The sequence below is a fragment of the Lepidochelys olivacea genome, assembly GCF_965140295.1.
Source record: "Lepidochelys olivacea isolate rLepOli2 genome assembly, chromosome: 17".
Taxonomy (NCBI): Eukaryota; Metazoa; Chordata; order Testudines; family Cheloniidae; genus Lepidochelys; species Lepidochelys olivacea.
In genome coordinates, this window is record NC_140427.1 from 16,360,537 (window position 1) to 16,382,697 (window position 22,161).

Sequence of the window (22,161 nt, forward strand, 5' to 3'; positions counted from 1 at the left end):
CAGAACCCCTGGCACATCCAGCCTGAGGAACGTGGTGTGGGCTAGGGCCACATGCACCTCCACTTGTGTTTGCAACTGGGCCTTGATGAGCCAGTCGTCCAGGTACAGAGGAAGGCTGCCACGACTGCCATACACTTTGTGAACAATCTGGGGGCCGTCAAGAGCCCAAATGGGATCACCAGCCGCTGGCCACAAAGCCAAGAAATGGTCTGTGGGCTGGGATAATGGAGATATGGAAGTAAACATCCTGCATGTTGAAGGCGGCGCACCAGTCCCCCAGATCCAGGGAAGGAATGAGAGAGGCTAGGGAGACCATGTGAAACCTGGCTTTATTGATGAATGCATTGAGGTCTCGCAGATCCAGAATAGGTCACAGTCCTCCCTTGGCCTTGGGGATAAGGAAATATCTGGAGTAAAATCCCTTGCCCCTGAAGTCCTGAAGAACCTCCTCTATCGTCCCCAGAGCAAGGAGCGACTGCACCTCCTGGAGAAGGAGTTGCTCATGAAGAGAGACGGGGAAGGTGGATGGGAAGGCGGGAGGGAACAGAACTGGATAGAATAGCCCACCCCTATTGTGCTCAGAACTCAGCGATCTGTTGTGATCTGGGACCAAGCACGGTAGAAGTGGAATAGCTGGTTCACAAAGGGAGGGTAAGGATCCAGATTGAGTCCTGGTGCTCAATCCTTGGGCGCACCTTCAAAAGTTAGGTTTCGGCCCCGGCGGCTGTTTGGACGAGCCCTGGCCTTGGCCTGAGGAGGACTGCTTGGCGCCTCCTATTATTCCTGCCCCTTCTCCTGGCTGAGTCCTGCCTTTGGGGTCTGGAGTAGAAGAAGGAGGAGGGCTAGGGTTTGAAGGGCTTCCTCTGGGGTACGGGAGTGTCAATCTCACTCTCGAGTCCCTCAGACTGTGCAAGCGGGAGTCCATGTTCTTGGCAAACAAGCCCACACAGTCAAAGGGCAGGTCCTGAATGGCGTTCTGGACCTCCGGGGGTATGCCCGAAACCTGTAACCAGGCACTCTGTCTCATGGCGATTGCTGTGGCCATGGTCCAAGCTGCAGGGTCAGTTGAGGCTGGGGCGGCCTGGAGGGAGGTCCTTGACACCACCTTGGCCTCCTCAAGAAGCGCCATGAAGTCCAGGCGTGAGTGTGATGGGAGAAATTCCTAGAACTTGGCTAGTGCGCTCCAGGAATTGAAAGCATAGTGGCTCAGCACTGCTTGCTGATTAGCAACACAAAGCTGGAGCCCCCTGGTCGAGTAGACTTTACAGCCAAAAATGTCCAGCTTCTTAGCTTCCCATGACTTTGGGGCAGGACCCAGGGGTTGACCTTGCCGCTCTTTGTGGTTCACCACATCCACCACTAATGTTCCAGGCTCCACATAAAAAGGTGTCCGTACCCCTTCTGCGACACAAAATACCTCCTTTCCACCCCTTTGACCTTTCCACCCCTTTGTGGAGTTTTGTATGGTCTTTATAAGGGGCAAGGCTACCCTAGAAGGACCCTCCGGGGCAAGAATGTCCACCATTGGGTCCGAGTCTTCTGGCACCGCCTCAGCCCGGAGGTGTATGTTTTGGGCCACCCTCCTAAGAAGGTCTTTGTGCGCCCTATTGTCCATCGCAGGGAGTGTGGTGGTGGAGGTGCCAGCCACCGCCTTATCCGGCAAAGAGGATGAGGCGGCCTGTGGGACTGGGTCCTCCTGACCCTCAGGCTCTCCGGAGGCTGGCTCGGGTATGTCTGCCCTGTTCGGGGGGGGACTGTGGCGCTGGTCCCACACAGGGTGCTGGCTCGAGAGTTGCACCCGCTTGCGAAGACCCACGGTCCTTGTCACGTGGGGGGCGAAAGAGAAGCACAGGGCGCGGACACCATGGATGCGGCCCTGGAGCCCTGCCCTGGAGCTGATGGTAGGCCCAAGGAGTCCAAAAGGGCCACTGTACCGGCTCCTGACACCGTGGGGGCCAGGATACCACCAGTGCCGGGCACGTCCCGCAATCTGCGGTGCCGGGACCGAGACCGGTACCAGCTATGTCGGGAGGTCAACAACTCATTGTCGGAGTGCGAAGAATAGTCTGAGCCAGAGCATGGGGGGTGGAGCCCGACGGCGCCAGAGAACAGTACCGCAGCGACGGGGAACGGCACTGTGGCATCGTTGGCTTGCCCCAGAGTTGAATGCGTGGCGGCGGCGCCATTGGGCCTTGCACCCGCACCTGGACCGGCGCCGGTGGTTGCACCTGCAGGGCCGGGGACTGTGCCACCATGGCTCTAAGGTCCCACGTGGCCTCAGAGGTACCCGGCGTGGAGGGGAGATCAACCTCAGCCTCCAACTCCTCCCCAGTCAGGGAGTCCACGAGCACCAGACTCCACGGAGCCCCTGGCAGGGCCGGAGTCGACAGTGCAGGGATCCGAGGGCGAGGCTGTGGGTGCCCTGACAGAGGATGCGCTCCACTGGGATCCCTGTGCCGTTTCCTGACGGGGGACCGGCACCAGAGACTGCGAGCAGGACCGCATGCTCGAACCCACTTTGTGAGCCGGGGAGCGGTGTCGACGCTCCCTGGAGGAGTCTTTTCGGTGCCGGGGCATCCCGCGCCAAAGCCTGTGCACTGCACACCGATGTCGCTGGTGCCGCTGCCGGTGACAAGTGAGGGTGAAGAGCCACCTTTACTAAAAGGAGTTTGAGGCGATAGCCCCGCTCTCTCTTCGCCCTGGGTCTAACGCTCCTGCAAATGGAGCGCGTCTCTGTTTGCTGGCCCTCACCCAGGCACTTAAGGCCCTTGGGCACAGGCTTCCCGCAGCGTTGGCAGGATTTAAACCCCTGAGACCGAGACATACCCCAATGAGGGGATCTAGGGAGGGCGCCACTCCAGGGTACCGCTAGGGGAAAACCTTCCGACATGTGGCACGCACACACCTATTGGAATGGATGTGAACAAGCACTTGAAGACCAGAACAAAACAAAAAACATTGGCTAAAATTTCCTGTGAAAAATAATTAGCATTTTTAAATCGGTTCTAATTAAAAAAAAATTGCAGAGAACTTTTATTTCAATGACAAAATATTTGCTGGCTAGCAGTCAAAGTCTTCATCAGTCAAGACCCTCTCCTTGTGTATTTAATCAACACAGAAATTATGGGCTATTAGGGTCTCTTATCCACCCGATGTTCCTGACAATATGTTTCCAGTGTTATTAATTATCTGTATTCTTGTGGCATCTAGAAACCCCCTTTGAGAGCAGAATCATATTGCGCTGGGTGCTGCATAAATCCATAGCAACAGATGGCCCCTGCCCCCAAAGACCTTACAACTGAAATAGACAAGGAGCGGCAGAACCGAAATTTTATTATCCTCATTCGACAGTGAGGGGAACTGGGACACAGAAAGACTAAATGACTTCCTCAAGGTCATGCAGGATATTTTGTGTCAGGGCCAGAAATTGAACCCTCCTGTTCCAAGTTCTTTCCCCAACACCAGCCTCTCTCTATTGGATTTTGAAGTGACTTGAATAGAGGGGCTTCAGAAGGACATTCATTATAAATTTAAAAATCACAACCCAGGCCACAATAGATTTAAAATGGCACATGCGATTGCAAGGCAGTTGCAATATACCAATGGAATAGACACAGCACTTCCAGGTTTCCCGGTTTATTAGACCGCCCCTGTTCAGTTACATGGAAATATTTGTTAGAACAAATTGTTTTAAAATCCTGCTAAAAGGCAGTACAAATAATTTCACAGATTGGCTTGCCTTCCTCTGAACTGTACACCTCCGTGGAATGCTGGGGTCATGCTCATCTCCATGACACTTTGAGCTGCGTAGCAAAGAGGGGCAGGTAATTTACGACACAGAGCATGCACCTACCAGTAACGACAAAAACTATAGATGTGCATGGGGGACATATCTGGTGCTTTCCTGACTATTTAGTGCCATTTATAAACCACGTATGCTCCTTCACACAATCTCCTAAGTGAGCCCCACACCCTTGAAGAAATCTTTGATATTTTACAATCAAGGCTAAACCCAATATGAGAAGCTAAGAGGCCCCACCACTGTGGAGAGAGATCCTCCTTGTCTTGAGATTAAGGGACCAAGTTCAGAGGGAAGTTTAAAGGGATAAAACACAATCCAGTGAAATATTCACTGAACTCAAAGGAGTTTCCTCTGGAGATTGCTTTTGGTCTTGGGAGCCTTACGTCTGACACGGACAATGGCTAGTCAGATGGTGAGCCAAGATCTCCTGTTTATAGTACAATAACTTGATTGCTTTATCGTTGCCTCGTCCTACTCCTTCCCTCCCCACCCTGCATCTTGTCATAATACAGACTGTAAACTCTTACTGAGCCTCTGTGCAGCACCTAGCACCGTGGCTTTGATCTTTGACTGACATCCGTAGACATTACAGCAATACAAATAATGAATGGGTTACCCATTCTTCCTTCCTCCTCAGCATTAATGCTACACAAATTTAGACTCCCTGAGACTCTCACCCACTTAAACCTCCTTTCACACCATCTCTGAATTTGGCCCAAGGCTAGGGAATTTTTTAAGACAGGAGAATTGACATGCTAAGTGGCTGGAAGACAGGGATGTAGCAGGAAAAGCAACTAGAAGGAAGCTAAAAGAAAAGGAGTACTTGTGGCACCTTAGAGACGAACCAATTTATTTGAGCATAAGCTTTCATGAGCTACAGCTCACTTCATCGGATGCATACTGTGGAAACTGCAGAAGACATTATATACACAGAGACCATGAAACAATACCTCCTCCCACCCCACTCTCCTGCTGGTAATAGCTTAACTAAAGTGATCACTCTCCTTACAATGTGTATGATAATCAAGTTGGGCCATTTCCAGCACAAATCCAGGTTCTCTCACCCTCCGCCCCCTGCACACAAGCTCACTCTCCTGCTGGTAATCCAAAGTGACCACTCTCTTTACAATTAAGAATACAAGAATTATAACATTCATAAACCAGTCGGAGAACACTTCAATCTCTCTGGTCACGCAATTACAGACATGAAGGTCGCTATCTTACAACAAAAAAACTTCAAATTCAGACTCCAGCGAGAAACTGCTGAATTGGAATTCATTTGCAAATTGGATACTATTAATTTAGGCTTAAATAGAGACTGGGAGTGGCTAAGTCATTATGCAAGGTAGCCTATTTCCCCTTGATTTTTCCTACCCCTTCCCCCCCCCCCCCCGACATTCTGGTTAAACTTGGATTTATGCTGGAAATGGCCCACCTTGATTATCATACACATTGTAAGGAGAGTGGTCAGTTTGGATGAGCTATTACCAGCAGGAGAGTGAGTTTGTGTGTGTATGGGGTGAGGGGGTGAGAAAACCTGGATTTGTGCTGGAAATGGCCCACCTTGATTATCATGCAGATTGTAAACAGAGTGATCACTTTGGATGGGATATTACCAGCAGGAGAGTGGGGTGGGAGGAGGTATTGTTTCATGGTCTCTGTGTATATAATGTCTTCTGCAGTTTCCACAGTATGCATCCGATGAAGTGAGCTGTAGCTCATGAAAGCTTATGCTCAAATAAATTGGTTCGTCTCTAAGGTGCCACAAGTCCTCCTTTTCTTTTTGCGAATACAGACTAACACGGCTGTTACTCTGAAACCTGTCATTAGAAGGAAGCTAAAGCCCAATGTAATTAACACCTTCTTCCGGCTCCTCAGCATGCAACTATGCAAGCTTAAATACTCTGAGACTCAACAAGAGTCTTGTACACTTAGGGCATGTCTTCACTGGCAACGTTAAAGCATCGCCGCGGCTTGTGTAGTTCCCAAAAAACCACCTCCACGAGGGGTGTAGCTTCCAGCACTGGTGCACTGTTTATGCTGGCACATTACAGCGCTGAAACTTGCCGCGCTCAAGGGGGGGGGGGTGTTTTTTCACCCCCATGAGCAAGAAAGTTGCCGCACTGCAAAGTGCCAGTGTAGACAAGCCCCAAGACAGCCACTTATCCATGTGCAACATGTATTGCCTTCTACATCACCTCTGGACTTGGTTCTCAGAAGAAAGTGGATGGACCCCAAGTAATGGGAAACCATTCCTTTTTGGGGGAAGACATGAAGAGAGTAGGATAATGATTTACCATCCGTAAACTAGAAAAAGCTTAATTGGAAAAAAAAAAATCCCTTCCATGAAAACAGCAAGACGTACATTAATTCATTCAATCAACTAAACTAAACAACAGTCAAGGAAAAAACAGTGAATAATGAGTGGGATGGATATGTATGAACAAAGAATTCAAATAATAATTAACTCCAAGTTCTTTTTTAAATTTGTATATGAAACATATATAGAATTGCACTCAAAAGCTTATGTTAAAACAATATTATTAAGATTCCAAAGCCAAGCATTCAAAAGTTAGGAAACGCCAGAATTAACGTTACTTGTGCAATGCTTGCACGTACGTGATCATGTAATTAAAGACGATAGCCTAATGCATATGCACAAGGAGGCATAGTTTTTTGTGTAATATATATAAATGGCTAAGCGCTTCCAAAGTGACTAGTGATTTTGAGGGCCTTGGTTTTCGGGTACCTGCATCTTAATGGGGCCTTGAGGTGGATATTTAGCATTTTCCGGAGGGAAACACACACACACATACACACACAATCATATTTATATAAAAGTTAACTATAGTTGGAGTTACGTGGGAGGGATATTTAATTCATCACATTTTACTACACATGTGAGTAAATACACACACTTTTCAGTTAAAAATAAGATTAGCTCTGGTCTGAGAAACTTAACCAGTTATCTTGTTTATGTAAGCAAGACTGACTTGTGCAAGATTTCTCCCGAGAGTTATTTTCTTTGTTCTCGGAGATAAAGCCATTGTTATCATTTCCTTGTTGTGTAAAAGCTCATAACAACAGTGGTAAAACATCAAGAAAAATAAATTCAGTTGGTACCAACATAAATATTAATAGGAAAACACCACACATCGCAAAATTAACTGGAGCTGACTTTCTGGCCCCTCTGACTGTCAGGATGGGCATTTGATTTTCATTTCACAGCTCAAACAGCTCGATTGGCTTTACTGCAGCAGAGTACAATTTGATGAACTCAATATCCTTCCCATCTAAATCCAGCTCTTATTCAACCCAATTAACCTAATGTAAAGTGAGCTTCTGGGTGGCAGAATGGCCTCGCGAAGCTTTCAGAGCCGGAGTCTCTCCTGTGATTTCAGGAGCTGTCAAACCCTCTCAGGTTGCTGCAATATCATTGTTAATCATCACTTGAAATGAATATGCCCCCTTTGTTTAGATAAATTATTGGATTTCATATTTGGGTCCCTGTGGCCCATTGGAGAGGGCTCTAATGGGTATCATCTGATTTCAGAACCTATCCTTCAATGTTATCCTGAACCATGAACAATCCCTTATGAGTGTGTAACCGCCTCCCCACCCCCAAAAACCACCTTGGCAAGCAGCCTCACTCACCATTGAATCTAAGGCAGAAACTAAACTGGTGATGATTTCATTTTTCTGATGAAAAACTGTATTCCATTGGTCCGATCTGGAGTTATTGGGGGACCCATTGGAGGGCTTCCCCGTCAGTGCCATATTCACCTGAAACAAACAAAAAAAAAAAACAAGACAAGACAAATGTATACCTTACCCACTACTTTTGCAGATGCAGTTGCATCAACGTGGCTGACACCAAGGTTGATCCAAGGATCTCCAGAGCGAAAAGGAGTGAGCTAAAGAGCCAGGGTCAGCAGAGGAGCACTGTAAGACACTCACCTCCTCAGTGGATTGGGCACAAAGGGGGACATGTAACACATACTGGTCAGCAGGGCCGGATTAACTCTCCTATGGGTCCACGGCTATTAGATTTTGTGGGGCCCCTATATACAAGTCTTTTGGGGGGGGGCAGTTTGGTGCGGGGGGGGGGCTGGGAGGAAGTTTAGATGCAGGAGGGGGATTCTGATCTGGGGCAGGGGTGGAGGAGGTGGTGCAAGGTGCAGGCTCCGGCCAGGAGGCACTTACCACAGGCGGCTCCCGGCTGGCAGTGCAGCAGGGCTCAGTCAGGCTGCCTGCATGCCGTGGCCCCATGCTGCTCCCGAAAGCAGCTGGATGCCAGCACATCTCTGCAGCCCCTGGGGGGAGGGGGCGCTCCCACTGGATCATCACAGTGGTCCCTTCTGGCTTTATAATCTGTGAATTGGGCTGGGTGCTGAACAGACCCATAGCAAGAGAATCGCTGGCCTGAAGAGCTTACAGTCTAAATTGACAAGACAGGCAAACAGGGTAGAAAGGAGCAAAGAGAAGGGAAGGGACTTGCCCAAGGTCATCCAGCAAGTAAGTGTCAGGCCTAGGACTAGAACCCAGGTCTTCTGAGTCCCAGTCAAGTCCAGTGCCCACTCCGCCGGGCCACTCCGCCTTGTAGTGAGGCAGCGGGAAATGAGCAAGCTGGGTGCTCGTTTTCAGTGCAAACCTCGTTTCCTGAAATCCCTGAAAATTGCAGTGCTGTGCTCAACAGCTGTTTTACTATTATTAAACAGACTCAAGGAGTCTCTGTGCACATGACAGAAAGCACAAGTGGGGAAAGAAAATACTGCCCTGCCTGAGTCAAGAACACATGAGAACTAGTTATGGGGGGGGGGGGGGGAGGGCAGAGAAAATGCGGAAGATTAACATTTGCAATCCAGAAGCCTGACTTCGATTGAGAAATGCTGATCACCTCCAGTGGAAAGCATTAGCAAGCAGTTCTGTTATTGTGGGATGCAGACTGTCAGATGAAACTGAATGAGTCAGTTAAACCAAGCAAAACTGGGTCACCTCACTCCTTGCAGAGGTACAATGTGTCAGGCAATCAAATCTGTACTCCTCATGAGTTCATTCATCTGCTAAAAACCCGCTCAGTGTCTTATTTTCCTGCATGCCAGACTTACTAAACCAGCCTATATTTTATTTTACTGTACATGGTGAGAACCAGTTCCAGCCACCACTGCATGTAAGCAGGGAAACTGAAAAGAGAAGCAATTAGAAAATTCAACCCATGGGGCAAGATGCCCATATGCAAATTATTTTACTTCTATCAGAGACAGAAAACCAAAAATCATCACAGAATTTTGTAACCACAATCCAACCCTAAGCCCACATGATGCACCCTCTAGGCACACAGCATTACCAAGCTTAGTTACTGAGAAAACCTCCCGTCACTTGCTGCGTTGTCTGCTGAATGCAGCATCACAAGGCCAGAATCTCTGCTTCATCAAGTTCACCCTTTCTGCAGTGGAGCATGATGGATATCAGGAAGCCAGATTACAGCTCCTGGATTCTCTGCTCAGCCCACAGTAGAGGTTAGAGAAACCTAGGGGCTGCTCTAACCTTTGCCTGCTGGCAAGTCTTCCAGCTGAGCATAGTCAGGGGACATTATGCTCCAGGCACTCCTCTTTGATTCTCTCCACTTTCCCCGCACTAGGGATTTGGGTGCATCGCTAGCTACACCAGCTCTGTACCTACCAGGTGCTCCACCACTCAGTGGGAGTCCCAAATAGGAGAATGCAGCAACTCTCGGTTCTCTTTGCATGGCCTGGGTGGATAAAATGAGGGGAAGTGTGAAGGATTTGCTGCAGAACCTCTATCTTCTTGCCTGCCCCACATATACAACACGTAACAGAACCCATGATCGAGGCTTGGATCCATGTAACCAAACATTCCTCGATAAACATGTAGAGTGCTATGAAACGGCGTGATGGAAACACACGTAAAAGAGAAAGAGGGACAGATCTTCTTGCTAGACTTTGCTTTTAGACATACCAATTCTTGCACCGATTTAAGGAACAAATGGTTGCCTCCCACATATCCTTCTAACTAGGTGAGTCACTATTACCATATTGAATTATGGAACTAAGAGAACCCTTCGGTGAATCATTAGGTTAATACACAGCTCTGAAAACCTCATCGGGGGAGGAAGGAAAAGAGAGGGTGGAATAAAAATATAATGGCAAATAGAACCATGAAGCAATCTGAATTTTAGCACCAAGAGGAGAGTGTCTGGCTTCCCAGTGGGAGCGAATCTTCCTGTAGGGATTGGGCTGCCACTTGGTTTCTCCTTCCTAATGTTGTCTTCATCATGTGATAAGCTTTTCCTGAGGAGGGGCCAAGCAGCAGGTCTCTCTGTGCCATTTGCTGCCAAAGAAAGGAGGCTCTTATAGAGAGAGACTTTGCAGTGAAATAAATTACACACTGCCAGGCCAATTTCAATATACAACAAGGTTCTTTCATTATTAGAGAGGGGATAAAGGGAATTACAATCATGTACTGAAATACAGCTGGAACATGCAAAAAGAAAGGGAAAAATCTTTATTTTCTTTTTTTTAAATGTCACCTTAAAAGAGTCACCGCCTTAAAAACAGGGCTTTACTGTGACAAGATTTGATTAGAATAGAATTCCATTCAATTTGCTTTCTCCAAGAAAGCTCCATGAGCAAAATGCAAAGCAGGTGTAAACTCTGGCGGGTGGTAAGACCAGACCTCTCCACCAGTCACCATGGGGAAAGGAACATGGTGTCGGTTCTACTCACCAGTGGGGCCATGGGCTTGGCTTTTCAGCAGCAGCCCAGGCTGGTTATTTCGGTTCCATTAGTGAATGTGATGGCACAGAGATTGGGGGGTTACTACTTGAGGGTCACCATAGGGTCCAGATTTTTCAAAAGAGGTCACCTTCTATTTAGGCCCCATAGTAAGTGGCTGGATTTCCAGCATGCTTGATGCTTAGAACTTCTGACAACCAGTCCGTCACTGAGCCGAGCACTCTGGAAAATCTGGCCCTTATCTGGGTCTCTAAAATGGAAGCGAAATCCGTGGCAAAATCTGGCACAGGCTATGGTAGGCTGAGCCCTTGACAGTCTGTCTCAAGCTACGAAGAGGGGCTTTCTTTATCAGACTCATCATCAGCATCCCCCTTCCAGTCAGACAGAGGTAGCTGACGAAGCAGATCGGAACACAAACAAAATCCTGCTCCATAGAAGATACCTAGCAAGCTATAATAATGTTCTATAATTCTATATGGCCTCCTGACCCACTGCTTTGCCAATATTCATCAGCATGGCCTCACGTCAATGGGTGGTAGGGCTGCATTACCCACCTGTACTTCCATTTAACAGATGCAGAAGTTGAAGCACAGTACTGTGCCCAAGAATCCAGCGGTAGAACGGGGTCCAGAACCCTGAACTCCTGTCTGTCAGTCACACACTAGCTACTAGAGAATGCTTCCTACACAGAAACTCCAGTTATATCCATGTGATGTTATTCAAATAAAGCCACAGACAAATTTAACATCCACCTCACCTTGGTCAACTTCAGCAAAACCAGCCCTGAAAATCAGAGACAGTAGCACCCAGACATCTAATTTTAACCTCCCTTTCAACCTAAGCAGGTGTGAGTTGCAGTGAGGTTTTGCTACAGAGAGAGAAGGGATTTTAAAGTTACTTTACAGCCCTTTTGTAATACAACGTTTTCTTTCTTCCAAACTTTGGATTAAAATCCATATGAAGTTATATCAGTTGTGAACTCAAGAGTCACTTGATGAGGGTGAACAGATAGCAACTGTGAAAAAACAGGACAAGGGGTGGGGTGAGAGGGTAATAGGTGCCTACATAAGAAAAAGTCCCCCAAAATGGGACTGTCCCTTTCAAAACGGGACATCAGGTCACCCTACATTTGATCCAAATCCAGATGGCTGTACAGTGCTGATCCAACAGTGACGCCTCTCTCCACCCCAGGGGTGTTGGAACAATCTGTATAGTGGGGGTGCCAAGAGCCACTGAACCAAAGTGTAAACCCTGTGAGTACTGGAAACCTGGGGGTGCGGCAGCACCCACCACACCCCGAGCTCCAGCACCTATGCGCTCCACCCTACCAGTCAGCTCTCATTTGCTCTCCAGATGTCAACACTCCTCTCCAGATCGCCCTCTTGTTAACATTCTCTAACAAGACCTTCATGCTTTCTCCCATGCTGCCCTGCATGCTTGGGAGGAGCTCCCTGACAGCATTCCCAAAGCCACCTCATTATCCTGCTCAGAAACGTTCCTTGACAACAATGCCTACAAAAACATGCCAGCAGTTGGGCCAATGGTGTGCAGAGACCGCTGCCTATCATCCTGAACAGTATTGTGTCACTGTTTCCTTGTACTCCCCCATCTATCTGAATCCATCTGTTGTCTCTTGTTTTAGGCTTAGATTAGAAGCTCTTTGGGACAGGGACTGGCTTTTTGTTCTGTGGTTGTACAGCACCTAGCACAATGCAGTTCTGGTCCATGACTAGAGCTTCTAGGCGCCATGATGATACAAACAAACAAGTTCATGGAGGCAATAGGCACAGTATTACAGAGAGAAGCAACACTCTCCATACGATCCGTACGGCCATGAGTACACAAGCAAATCAGATGTGTTCTGCAATCAAGGCTCCCACCTGGGCCACCACACAACCAACTCAATCCATCTGAAAGTTGTTAAACTGTGTCTGCATAGGAATCAAATGAAAATACACATTTCTTTTTGCCCATGTAGGCAAAACCAATAGCCCGACACACCTGGCTCCGCTTTAAAAAAAAAAAAACCACCACCACCAATAAGCTAAACAGTGGAGAACTCGCCCTCCTCCAGAGCAGCAAAAATAAAAATGAAGTACTTCTCCACTACCAGCATTTGGTATATTGGGCCCGGTTCTCCTCTCCCTGACACTGGTATAAATCAGTCGTGACTTTGTTGGAGTCAATAGAGCAACACCAGTGTAAAACTGGAAAAGGGGAGATAAGAATCAGGTCAACCATTTGCACCGCAATTTCTCAGGGAGGCCTCGGACATGTACAGAAGGGGTGGCTTCACTGGTTTGGGGAACAAAAGATGGCTGCTGAGCTTCCACCCCACACCAGAACCAAACCAAACTAAGTTGGGGTCTAGAAAAATTTAGTTAACTCTTTTCATTAGTCACCTATTTGGCGTGTGGCTAAAACACTTTGGGATAATAGATAAGCCTATCATCAGAAGAGCTGAAATACCACGCATGCATGCCCAGACAGACAGACAATCCTTTGGGTCATTCTGGCACAACCAAAAGCAGGAGGGACCAGAAATCACAAGAGAGGCCTGTTCTTCTAGCCTATATATGTAAGCCCAAGAGCTGATATTGTTGGGTGTTTTTCAGAAACAAACTTCTCAAGCTTCTGAGGTTGGCCCACCACTAGTTTAAAGTTCAAGAACATCCAAGCTGATAAGACCATGAAGATGCTGCTTCACCTCTGTCCTGTGTGTGTCATGCCAGTTTCCAGATCTTTTGCACCCCAACGTTACAGAGGGAAAAGGAATAGTGAACCCACAGTAGACTGGTAAAAAGGTTCGGATGGCAGAGCTGGGGGCAGGAAGGAAGAGAAGGAAAGTCACATTAGGAAAAGAAGGAGAGCAAGAGAGTCATGGAGGGGCCCGGGCAGTGGACAGATCTGGAGCTCTGAGCCATGTATAAATACAAAACTGCCACCACATTTTGAACTACTGGGCATTAATTCCACCTTGGGCTTTGGGCAACGTGTAACAACAAATCATGAGAGCAAAATCCCAGACAGAGTTTCAGCTCTACAACTCACATTTACCCACTCCTTATTCAAGATGCAGTTCCCCCTAGGAGCTCTAAGAGGGAGAAGGGAGACTGAAGCGGTAACACAAAAATCAGGAGAGAACAAACTGGAGCACTTTCCTCCTGTCACCAAGTCCCCAAGAATAAGTCACAATCACAAATCTATATTCCCCCACAGTGCTGCTTGATTGCCTGGTTTTACATGTTCTTACATCTCACATCCTCCTCGACTCCCCTTCAGCCCCGTGTACGTTTCTGAACCCACATGGTCCCAGCACAGAATTTTCAAAATTAAGTGCAGCTCTAGGGGAAACACTACTAAAACCTTCAGCGCTGACAGTGGCTGGGATGTGCTGTAATGGCAGCCAGGCTGCCGTGCCTTCTCCCCTTCTCTCAGCGGCCGTTTAAAATTTCAAAGCCATTTCCTCTCCCAAAAGGGGCATCAGAAAAGCAGCATCGGGAACTTTTTCTTTTTAAGACTCTTCTTTTCATCCTGGCCCCTTGTTACCTTTTCATTACCGAACTATTAAAATAAATAAATAAATAAAGTCTCCTGGTGATTATAAGCCTATTATGAGCTCCCTTCTATTATTACGCTGTAAATGCGGTGCTATTGAAACAAGTGTTCTGGGGGTCAGCATTTGGAAGCTATTACAGGAAGAAAGCAGGATACGCCTGGAGACCTCCTCTGCCATGTGAGAGTGTTTCATTCACTCTTAAATTGCCAGTAATGACCTGTAAGTCATATGACCTCTATTCTCTGCTGATGTAAACTGGCCTAGCATCATGGAAGTCAATAGAACTGGACCAATTTATACCAGCAGAAAATTTGGTCCCATACATAAAAATTGCATCATGTCTTACTGTATTTCAGCAGATACTCCACACTCTATGCTCCTTTATTTGTCTGCCTTTAGCCACTTGTTGTCTCTTGACTTACACTTAGATTGTAAATTCTTTGGGGCAGGTCTTCTCTTTTTGTTCTATGTTGCTACAGCACCTAGCGCATTGGGGTCCTGGGCCATGACTGGGAATCCCAGGTGCCAACAGGACACAAATAAATAATACTTGATTCACAATTTATAGAAAGAGCAGACAAAATAGGTCATAAGGTGCTTTTTTAAAATCAGAGCAATATAACAATCCTTCCTTTCTCCCAACATTTGTTTGTCTTGTCTATTTATGCTTTAAGCTCTGCCGGGCAAAGACTTGCCATGTGTATGTACAGTGGCTAGCGATCTCGTTTTGGGTCTTTAGGTGCCACTGTAATACAAAACACACCAATTTAGAGGAGATTTTTCAAAAGCATTCAGCAGCTGGCCTCTCTGCTCCTCCTGGAGTCAACGGTGAAACACCTGTAGCGGCAGCGTTAGGTCAAAGGCCCACCCTCGTAGCACACAAACTTTTGGCCCTTCTCAGCCAGCGTCAGTTTTTGCCAAACACAAGTGATTTCCTTTAGCTAATTTTCCTCCCGTCTGGAAAGCTGTAGCTCAGAACAGGAGGACTAGCCTGTCAAAAGGATACAACGGCATGCTGATTTATGAAAAATGCTGCTTAAATGCATCAATAGATCAATCACAATTGACACTAAACACCGCTCCCTTGCTCCAGCCCTTGCCCTGCCTTGTTCGCTGGAATATTTACCGCATGCATCTGCGCTGCTTTAAAACCTCAGCTCTTCCTTGTACTCCGCTCCATCTTTCTGTGCTTCTTTCCCCCTCTCCTCCCACGCTTCTGTCTATGCAAAAGGAGCTGCATCCAGTGCTTCTGAAGTATTTGCTCTCCAGCCTGACTTGCTGAAAACTGTACAGCTCTTTGCTGTAAACCTTCCCCTTTTCCCTTGAGGCACACCTCCCCAACACAGAGCCAGGAGCCTACTCAGCCCTTCAAATCCTACTCAGCCCCTTGAAATCTCCTTTCAATCTCTACCAGCCATGCCCTGGACTGAGTCCTGCTGCATCTGGAGCCAGCTACTTTCCACTCCTGTGCTGGCGACAACGATCGCTAGACAATACCAAGCGCAGCACCATACATTCTGATAGTGTCTTTCGTGCAAGGGTCTCAAAGTGCTTTGCAAACAACTGAACCCCTCCGTAGTACCACGGCCATATCGCACGAGGCTCACATGCAAAGCAAGGTGTTCTGTCTTCCTACTGTCCATACCAGTCCCAGCCGACCCCCTCACTGGTCCAAATGGAGTCCACGCCCACCCCTCCTAAACAAAAATAAAGGTCAGGGAATTTGTCTTCAGTTCATTCACACAGCAAGATGCTGAGGCCGGCATCTCTCTGCACAGCCCCCTCTCCGCTGGCCCTTCCCCACTGTTAAGGAACCACTGTAGATAGTGTTTCCTGGGGAGGAAATGTGTGGTCAGCTACAGCCCTTCCACCAAATCTTTCAGATGGGGCAATGAGATGCTTCCGGGCTTTAATTTCACAAATAAAGGGTGGCAAATTAGGCAGTAATGATTCTGAGCCATTCAAACCAGATTGTAAATCATGTGTTTGAAGCTGCAAGCAGATAAAGGGGGGGCAGAGAATTTCTAATGAAGCAAGATTAGAAAACCAGCTGAGCCTCGGTGCGCCCGCCTGAGGAATAAGAATGAAGCTAGCTGTACTTAACTCAATTTGCTACCCAGACAATAACCGCAGAAGGCAGGAACTCGGGGGCAGCCAACAGTAGAAACCTGATTGTTTCCCTGCAGGCCCTGGGACCAATCTCACCCTGAAAGGGAACCAAAAAGACAGACAAAAAAAAAAGGAGACTTGTTTGGAGTGCTGGGATGGGGCTGACTGAAGGAAAAGCCTTTCATTGCTAGAATGGTGTTTCAGACACCCCCTGAGAGACGTCCCACAAGAAAGGTGTCTAGTGGCCGTTAGTGGTCAGCAACCCACGTTACCTGTCTCCACATGCACCTCTCCTCAGTCACTGACCAGTCAGACATCTGAGCCAGTGGGAAGACTAAGAGGTGCCTTTCACCACGGAACGTAGCTGCTGCAGCCAAGCAATGGCTGCGCGGTGGGACTGGCAGCCCGTGAGTTTTGGGGAGAGCACAAGAAAGCCCTCACAAAGCCTGCTGACTGGCACCAGGCCTTTACAATAAACTGCAAGAGAAAAGGAGGCTAGCATGCAGCAATGAGCCAATCAACTCCAACTCCTCTGCTAGGAAGTCCTCCTCAAGGATGGGAGCTGTAGGGCCAGATTCAGAGTCATGCTATGACCCTTTCCCACCAATGGTGGTAGGGCAGGTGCTGGCCAGTCCCAAGCCCCTGGGCCACCACCAGTGAGTGGGCCCAGTCCACCGACTCTGTGCTACCTCTCCAGGAGTTCCGGGGGTAGGGGTGCAACAGGGGGTGGAAGGATGCTCTAGCCAGGGCACTCATACACCTTGGCAACACCATGCCCCTGCCTGGCCATAGGTAGCATGAAAGCAAGGGCTAGGGGCTGCAGTGGCTTCTTACAGCCTTAGAACAGGCTGTCTCCTTCTTGTCCTCGCACTGGCACAAAGATGAATTTGGCCCTTCGTACCTGTGAGGGGCTGGGTGTGATTCTCAGGTGCTGAAACAAGAGGGCACCAGCCCAGCCTTCATCTCATGCCCTGAAGAGAGCTCTGGCCCAATTCTGCAGCCAGCTCTTTGCATTTCAGATCCATCCAGAGTCTGAACAAGATAGCACGCGCGAGCTGGTGAGAGCTCTAAAGGAGGCAGCTATCTCCAAAGGGAGAGGGCCAGCTGGAAGAACATTGGGGGTGGGAGGGGAGAGACACAGGATCAGAGAACAGACACTGACAAGACTCTAAGGAAGGGGCTGCAGTTTACGGAAGAAGCCATCCACAGTTTAAGTACGGGCCAGGAAAGGGAGGATAAAAACCAAAGTCCAGGTTCTACTCTCGTTTACACCAGTATAAATGCAAAATAAACTCACTGGTTCTGGATTTGCCAGCAGGTAGCCATAAGCAGAGTCTGGCATTGGAGGGCAGGTTATTGACACCTGAGAGTCCTCTGGTGATTAAGTGCAAATTCATACTGCGTGGTGGTAGAGGAGGACTACTCTGTCACTGACGATCCCACAGGAAGGACGCACGTGCACTCAGCCATGCAGAGGCTGGCTGTTACTTGTGCATGAAATAAGTTAATGAGGGTGGAAGCAATTCTTTATTAGATAAAAGATAATGACTGCATTTTATGAATTACATCTGCATTCTGTTGCAGAGACCTCCATGCCAGCTCTTCCCATAAGTGGATTGTTAATGCACACACAGTATCTTTACCACACTCTGCAAAGAGGCATACAGGAATCTTTCCCATTCTCCAAGGCTGTTTGCCAGTACTGCAGTCACAGTAAGAGAATATCCCCCAGGCTGGGATTCTTTGTCTGAAGCTAGCTGGAGCAATGGTGAATCCATTCCACCCAGAGGCAGCAACTTGACTAGCTGGGATCAGGCCCACCACAGCACAAGCGGCTGCTGCACAGCTCAGAAGGGAGCATTCGATCTTTTTAATTCCTTCTCTACACAACCCTTAACAATCACTTTAATTCTTCAGTGCTGACCTCGCGGTGTGGTGACACACTACTATACCCTGCCCCTCTCTTGGGAATCAGCTCTCGCTGTACTTCAAGAGGGCTACAGTTAAATAGAAGGATACCCTTGCTCTCCAGAGCCAGAGGTTTGTTCTGGTTGCCCGGAAAAGAAAGCATTAGACACTGTGTCTTGGAATCACTTTCTCTCGTAACAAAGGATTTTCTTTGGGTTTCACAAGAACAGCTGCACTCAGCTTGAAATTGGACCAGAACGTCGATGACCCCATTTGAAAATTAAAGGATTTCCCGGCAGAGGGAGAGAGAAGAAATGCCTGTGAACAGGATGGCAGAGGGATGGTGCCTTTCTGGCACAAGGCGGAAGGGCAAAGAGCTTCCTCCCTCGTTTTGGAAGGCAGAGCTAGCATCAAGGCTGCTCCAGCAGCTCTGCTGTGCTATGCCAACCCCGACCCAGAAAAATCCTCTTAAAACCATCTGACATTTCTTAACAGTGCTGCGTGCCCAGTGCAAGCCGATGGCTGGGTTTTGTTTTTTCCCAGGATGCTCTGGGAAAAGCGCTTATTAGCTCAATGACTTTGTAAAATAAAACAAGAATTAAAACAAAAAAAAAAAACACCAAAACACACCCCCTCCTTGGTGATGCCCCTGATGCTGAGCTGCAGAGGATCTCAGTGACCCAGGCTTGCAAAGCACACTAGCCAGTCTTTTGGGTCAGGATCATCCACTGTCACTCTGGAACCACAGGTTACCAGTGATCTTAATGAAGTCTGCCATTTCCCAGAACACGTCCGTACAGGGCACCTAACGGCAAGGTCAAACCTTTTTCATGCAGGCAGGCAGCATTAAGGATGAAAAATTAAAATGATTTGTTTCCATCTCTGGGAAAACCAGCTCTGCTGTGCAACCTTGTCTTTAACAGAGAGGGGAGGTTTGCAGAGGTCCCAGCAGACAATGTTCCACCTCCATCTATCTTGTGGCCTCTTGAATTAAGGGGGAACATTGTAGACGGGCCACACCAACATTCCACGCCATTAAGGTACAGCCTTTGGGCTCCTGGCAACTTGGTACCATGTGGGCAAAGTTCAGATGCATCTGTTCTGGTTGATGAAAAAAAAAAAAAATCCAGACTGGGGCTCAAGCTAGATAATAGATCAATAATGATAATACTTTACAGCAAGACAGTGGCAGAACTAGATAGTAAGCCCAAATGCTTTGCCTCAGTCCCTGGCCATATTCACTGCACCGTATGCCTCCTCTATTTCAAAATAGTAAGAAAACTCAAGACAGTCTAGTTTTCCAGAAGATTGACAACCCTGGTCATAATGGGCAGTGCACTGGGGGCCTGACCCTACACCACTGAAGTTAATGGGAGTTTTGCCACTGACTTCAATGGGAACAAGACCAGGTCCCAGAAAGTTAGAAATACAGGACTTGTCTACACAGCAGGGCAAAGCACGCCAGACGGCTGTGATGTGCAAAGCACACTAACATGCTGTGGCCTAACTGTGCTGTATGAACCCTGCTGGTGCATTCTAAGTAACAAAACTAGGTACCTTTTAGAGCGCATTAGCAAGGTTTATGCGGGGCAGTTAGCGTGCAGCATGTTAGAGCACACCAGAGGGATGTGATTTGTAATGCACACTACCACCCCATGTAGATAAATCTCCAATTCGGGAATGGATGTGTTCCAAGGGATTTAAGCACCTCTTCAAAAGTTAAGCGCATGCTTGAGTGTTTTCCTGAATCAGGGCCTTATTTTGCTACCTTCTTTCTCACACAGATTGCACAGAACCCGTGGGGGGAAGAGGAGGAGGATTTATTTGTATTGCTTTAGCTCCCAGGAGGCCCAGTCATGGACCAAGGACCCCACAGTGCTAGGTGCTGTACAAAACAAGAAGATGGTTGCTGGACCAAATAGCTTCCACTCTCAGTATAAGTCGAAAGACAAAAGGGGGAATCCAGACAAGCAGATGCACAGAGGAGCATAAGACAACAATGACACAACCTTGGCAGGGTGACCGGCAGCAGAACCATTGTTTGGTTATTCTGGCTCGACAGGAGATCCGTATCAAAAGCAAATTCCCTTCACCTGACTACCTAATGGGAAATTGGGGTATAATTTAAACAAGATCATAACATGACCCAAGAAAAATATTATATCTCCGTAAAGCTTTTAATCATGAATGGTCACGTATAGCGCTGGCAGCAGATTTAGAAAGAAAAATAAAAAACTTTCTGGCAGGCGATAGGCTTGTCCAAATCAAATTAAGACTTGCAGCTTGAAGCTGTTTGTCTAATCAAAGGGAAAGTAATCTGTGGAAAAACTGGGGTAAACCATTCTTACACTAGTTAGGGCTAGCTCCAAGGAAACACAGCCTTTGCAAGGCAGGAATTTATAACCAAATACCCCAAGACCGTTTAATTCCGTCCCTTTTCCCCAGGTGTTGCCAAGCCTGCTGCCCTTGTAAGAATGATATGTTTGCCATAAAAACAAAACGAAAAACACACTGATTAACCAGGTTTCAGAGTAGCAGCCGTGTTAGTCTGTATCCGCAAAGAGAAAAGGAGGACTTGTGGCACCTTAGAGAGTAACACATTTATTTGAGCGTAAGCTTTCGTGAGCTAAAGCTCACTTTTTTGGATTCTCCACTGAATGCATCCGATGAAGTGAGCTACAGCTCACGAAAGCTTATGCTCAAATAAATTTGTTAGTCTCTAAGGTGTCACAGGTCCTCCTTTTCTTTTTACTGATTAACCAGTTACTTCCCCCAGGCCTGTTTTGCAGTGAAAAATGTGCTCCCCGACATCCCTAGGACTTCCCAGCTCCACCCTCCTTTTGCCTTTCTGTTGGATTCAGCACACTCCACGCTTCTCAATTACACAAACGTCCCGGTTTTCCCAGGTGCCGAGTCCCCGCTGCTCCTACAGAGGTTATTTGTTGTTTCCATTGTGGAAGCATCTAGGAGACCTGACTGGGGATTGGGGCACACTGAGCGAGGCTCTGCATGCACATATTCGAGAAAGACAGTCGGGCACAGCTCTACAGAGGTATTTTGGCTCCTAACTTCCATTCATTTAGGAGTCTAAATCAGACTGAAAGGCTGGGTGTCAGCTCTTTGAAGCAGGGACAAGCCAATGGGTGTATCCATCCCACACATTAGGCTGTAGGCGCCTAGTCTGTATGTTGTTTCTGGATGACAGCAGCTATAGAAAAATATTCATTGTAAACCTAAGGCAACAAACTGGCCCTTCATCCTACACCCTTCCTTCATTTCTGCCCCCTCCTCTGTGAAAATTCCAGCAGCCCTAGAAAACAAGCTGGGAATAAGTGTCCCCATCCACAGAAATGGTCTAATGGTGTGTCCCCCTCCTCAAAGACAGTCTTGTGCTGCTTTAGAGGTTGTGCTTCAGCCATTCTGAATGATCTGCCTCTGCTGTTATCCGTTATGCAGCACAACCACCTCCTATAAAACCCCTCTGGGTCCATTAAGAATTATTTGCATCTCTTCTGTTTATGAGCTGAGAGGAGTTCCCAAAATCCCTGGTGGCTTATATCTACAGATGTAGTCGTATACAGTTCATCAAAAGTGTGACCAGCTGCTCTGCCCCAGGAACCTGATAAGCGGTAACAGGCACACACAAAATTTTATTAAGATGTTTAAATAAAAAACAAAAAACAAACAACAGTACAGAGTTTAAGCATGGAAGTTTCTGGTTATCAGGGAATAACGTACAGATTATCAAGGAGTGCAAAATTCAGTTCAAGATCGGATGGCATAAGGAATACATAATCCGCAATATCCCCAATTGGGGGTAAAAGGTTAACGGGGCAAAGTACACACATTGAGATAGGAGGGTATTTTGTTCATATAATGGCTATGTTCAGGTATGGAGTATAATGAGTGGATACAATGATGAGGATGGATTGACCCTCATTTGGTGAGACTTAACATTCAGTGAGTTTACTCTCTTAAAACACCCATCCGTTCCAGACAGCTTTTCCCTCCCGGTTCAACAGCAGCTG

At 47.5% G+C, this 22,161-nt stretch overlaps 1 protein-coding gene across 4 annotated transcripts in view; it reads right to left on the reverse strand.

Moving 5' to 3' along the window:
• GTF2IRD1 (GTF2I repeat domain containing 1) overlaps positions 1-22,161 on the reverse strand; it is a 174,402-nt gene that overhangs the window by 97,929 nt on the left and 54,312 nt on the right. For all 4 annotated transcript variants that reach the window (XM_084651275.1, XM_084651274.1, XM_084651272.1 and 1 more), the window contains one exon: positions 7,457-7,585. In XM_084651275.1, coding sequence (XP_084507401.1) covers positions 7,457-7,579 — 123 coding nt within the window. In that variant the 5' untranslated portion in view covers positions 7,580-7,585. The remainder of the gene's footprint in view (positions 1-7,456; positions 7,586-22,161) is intronic.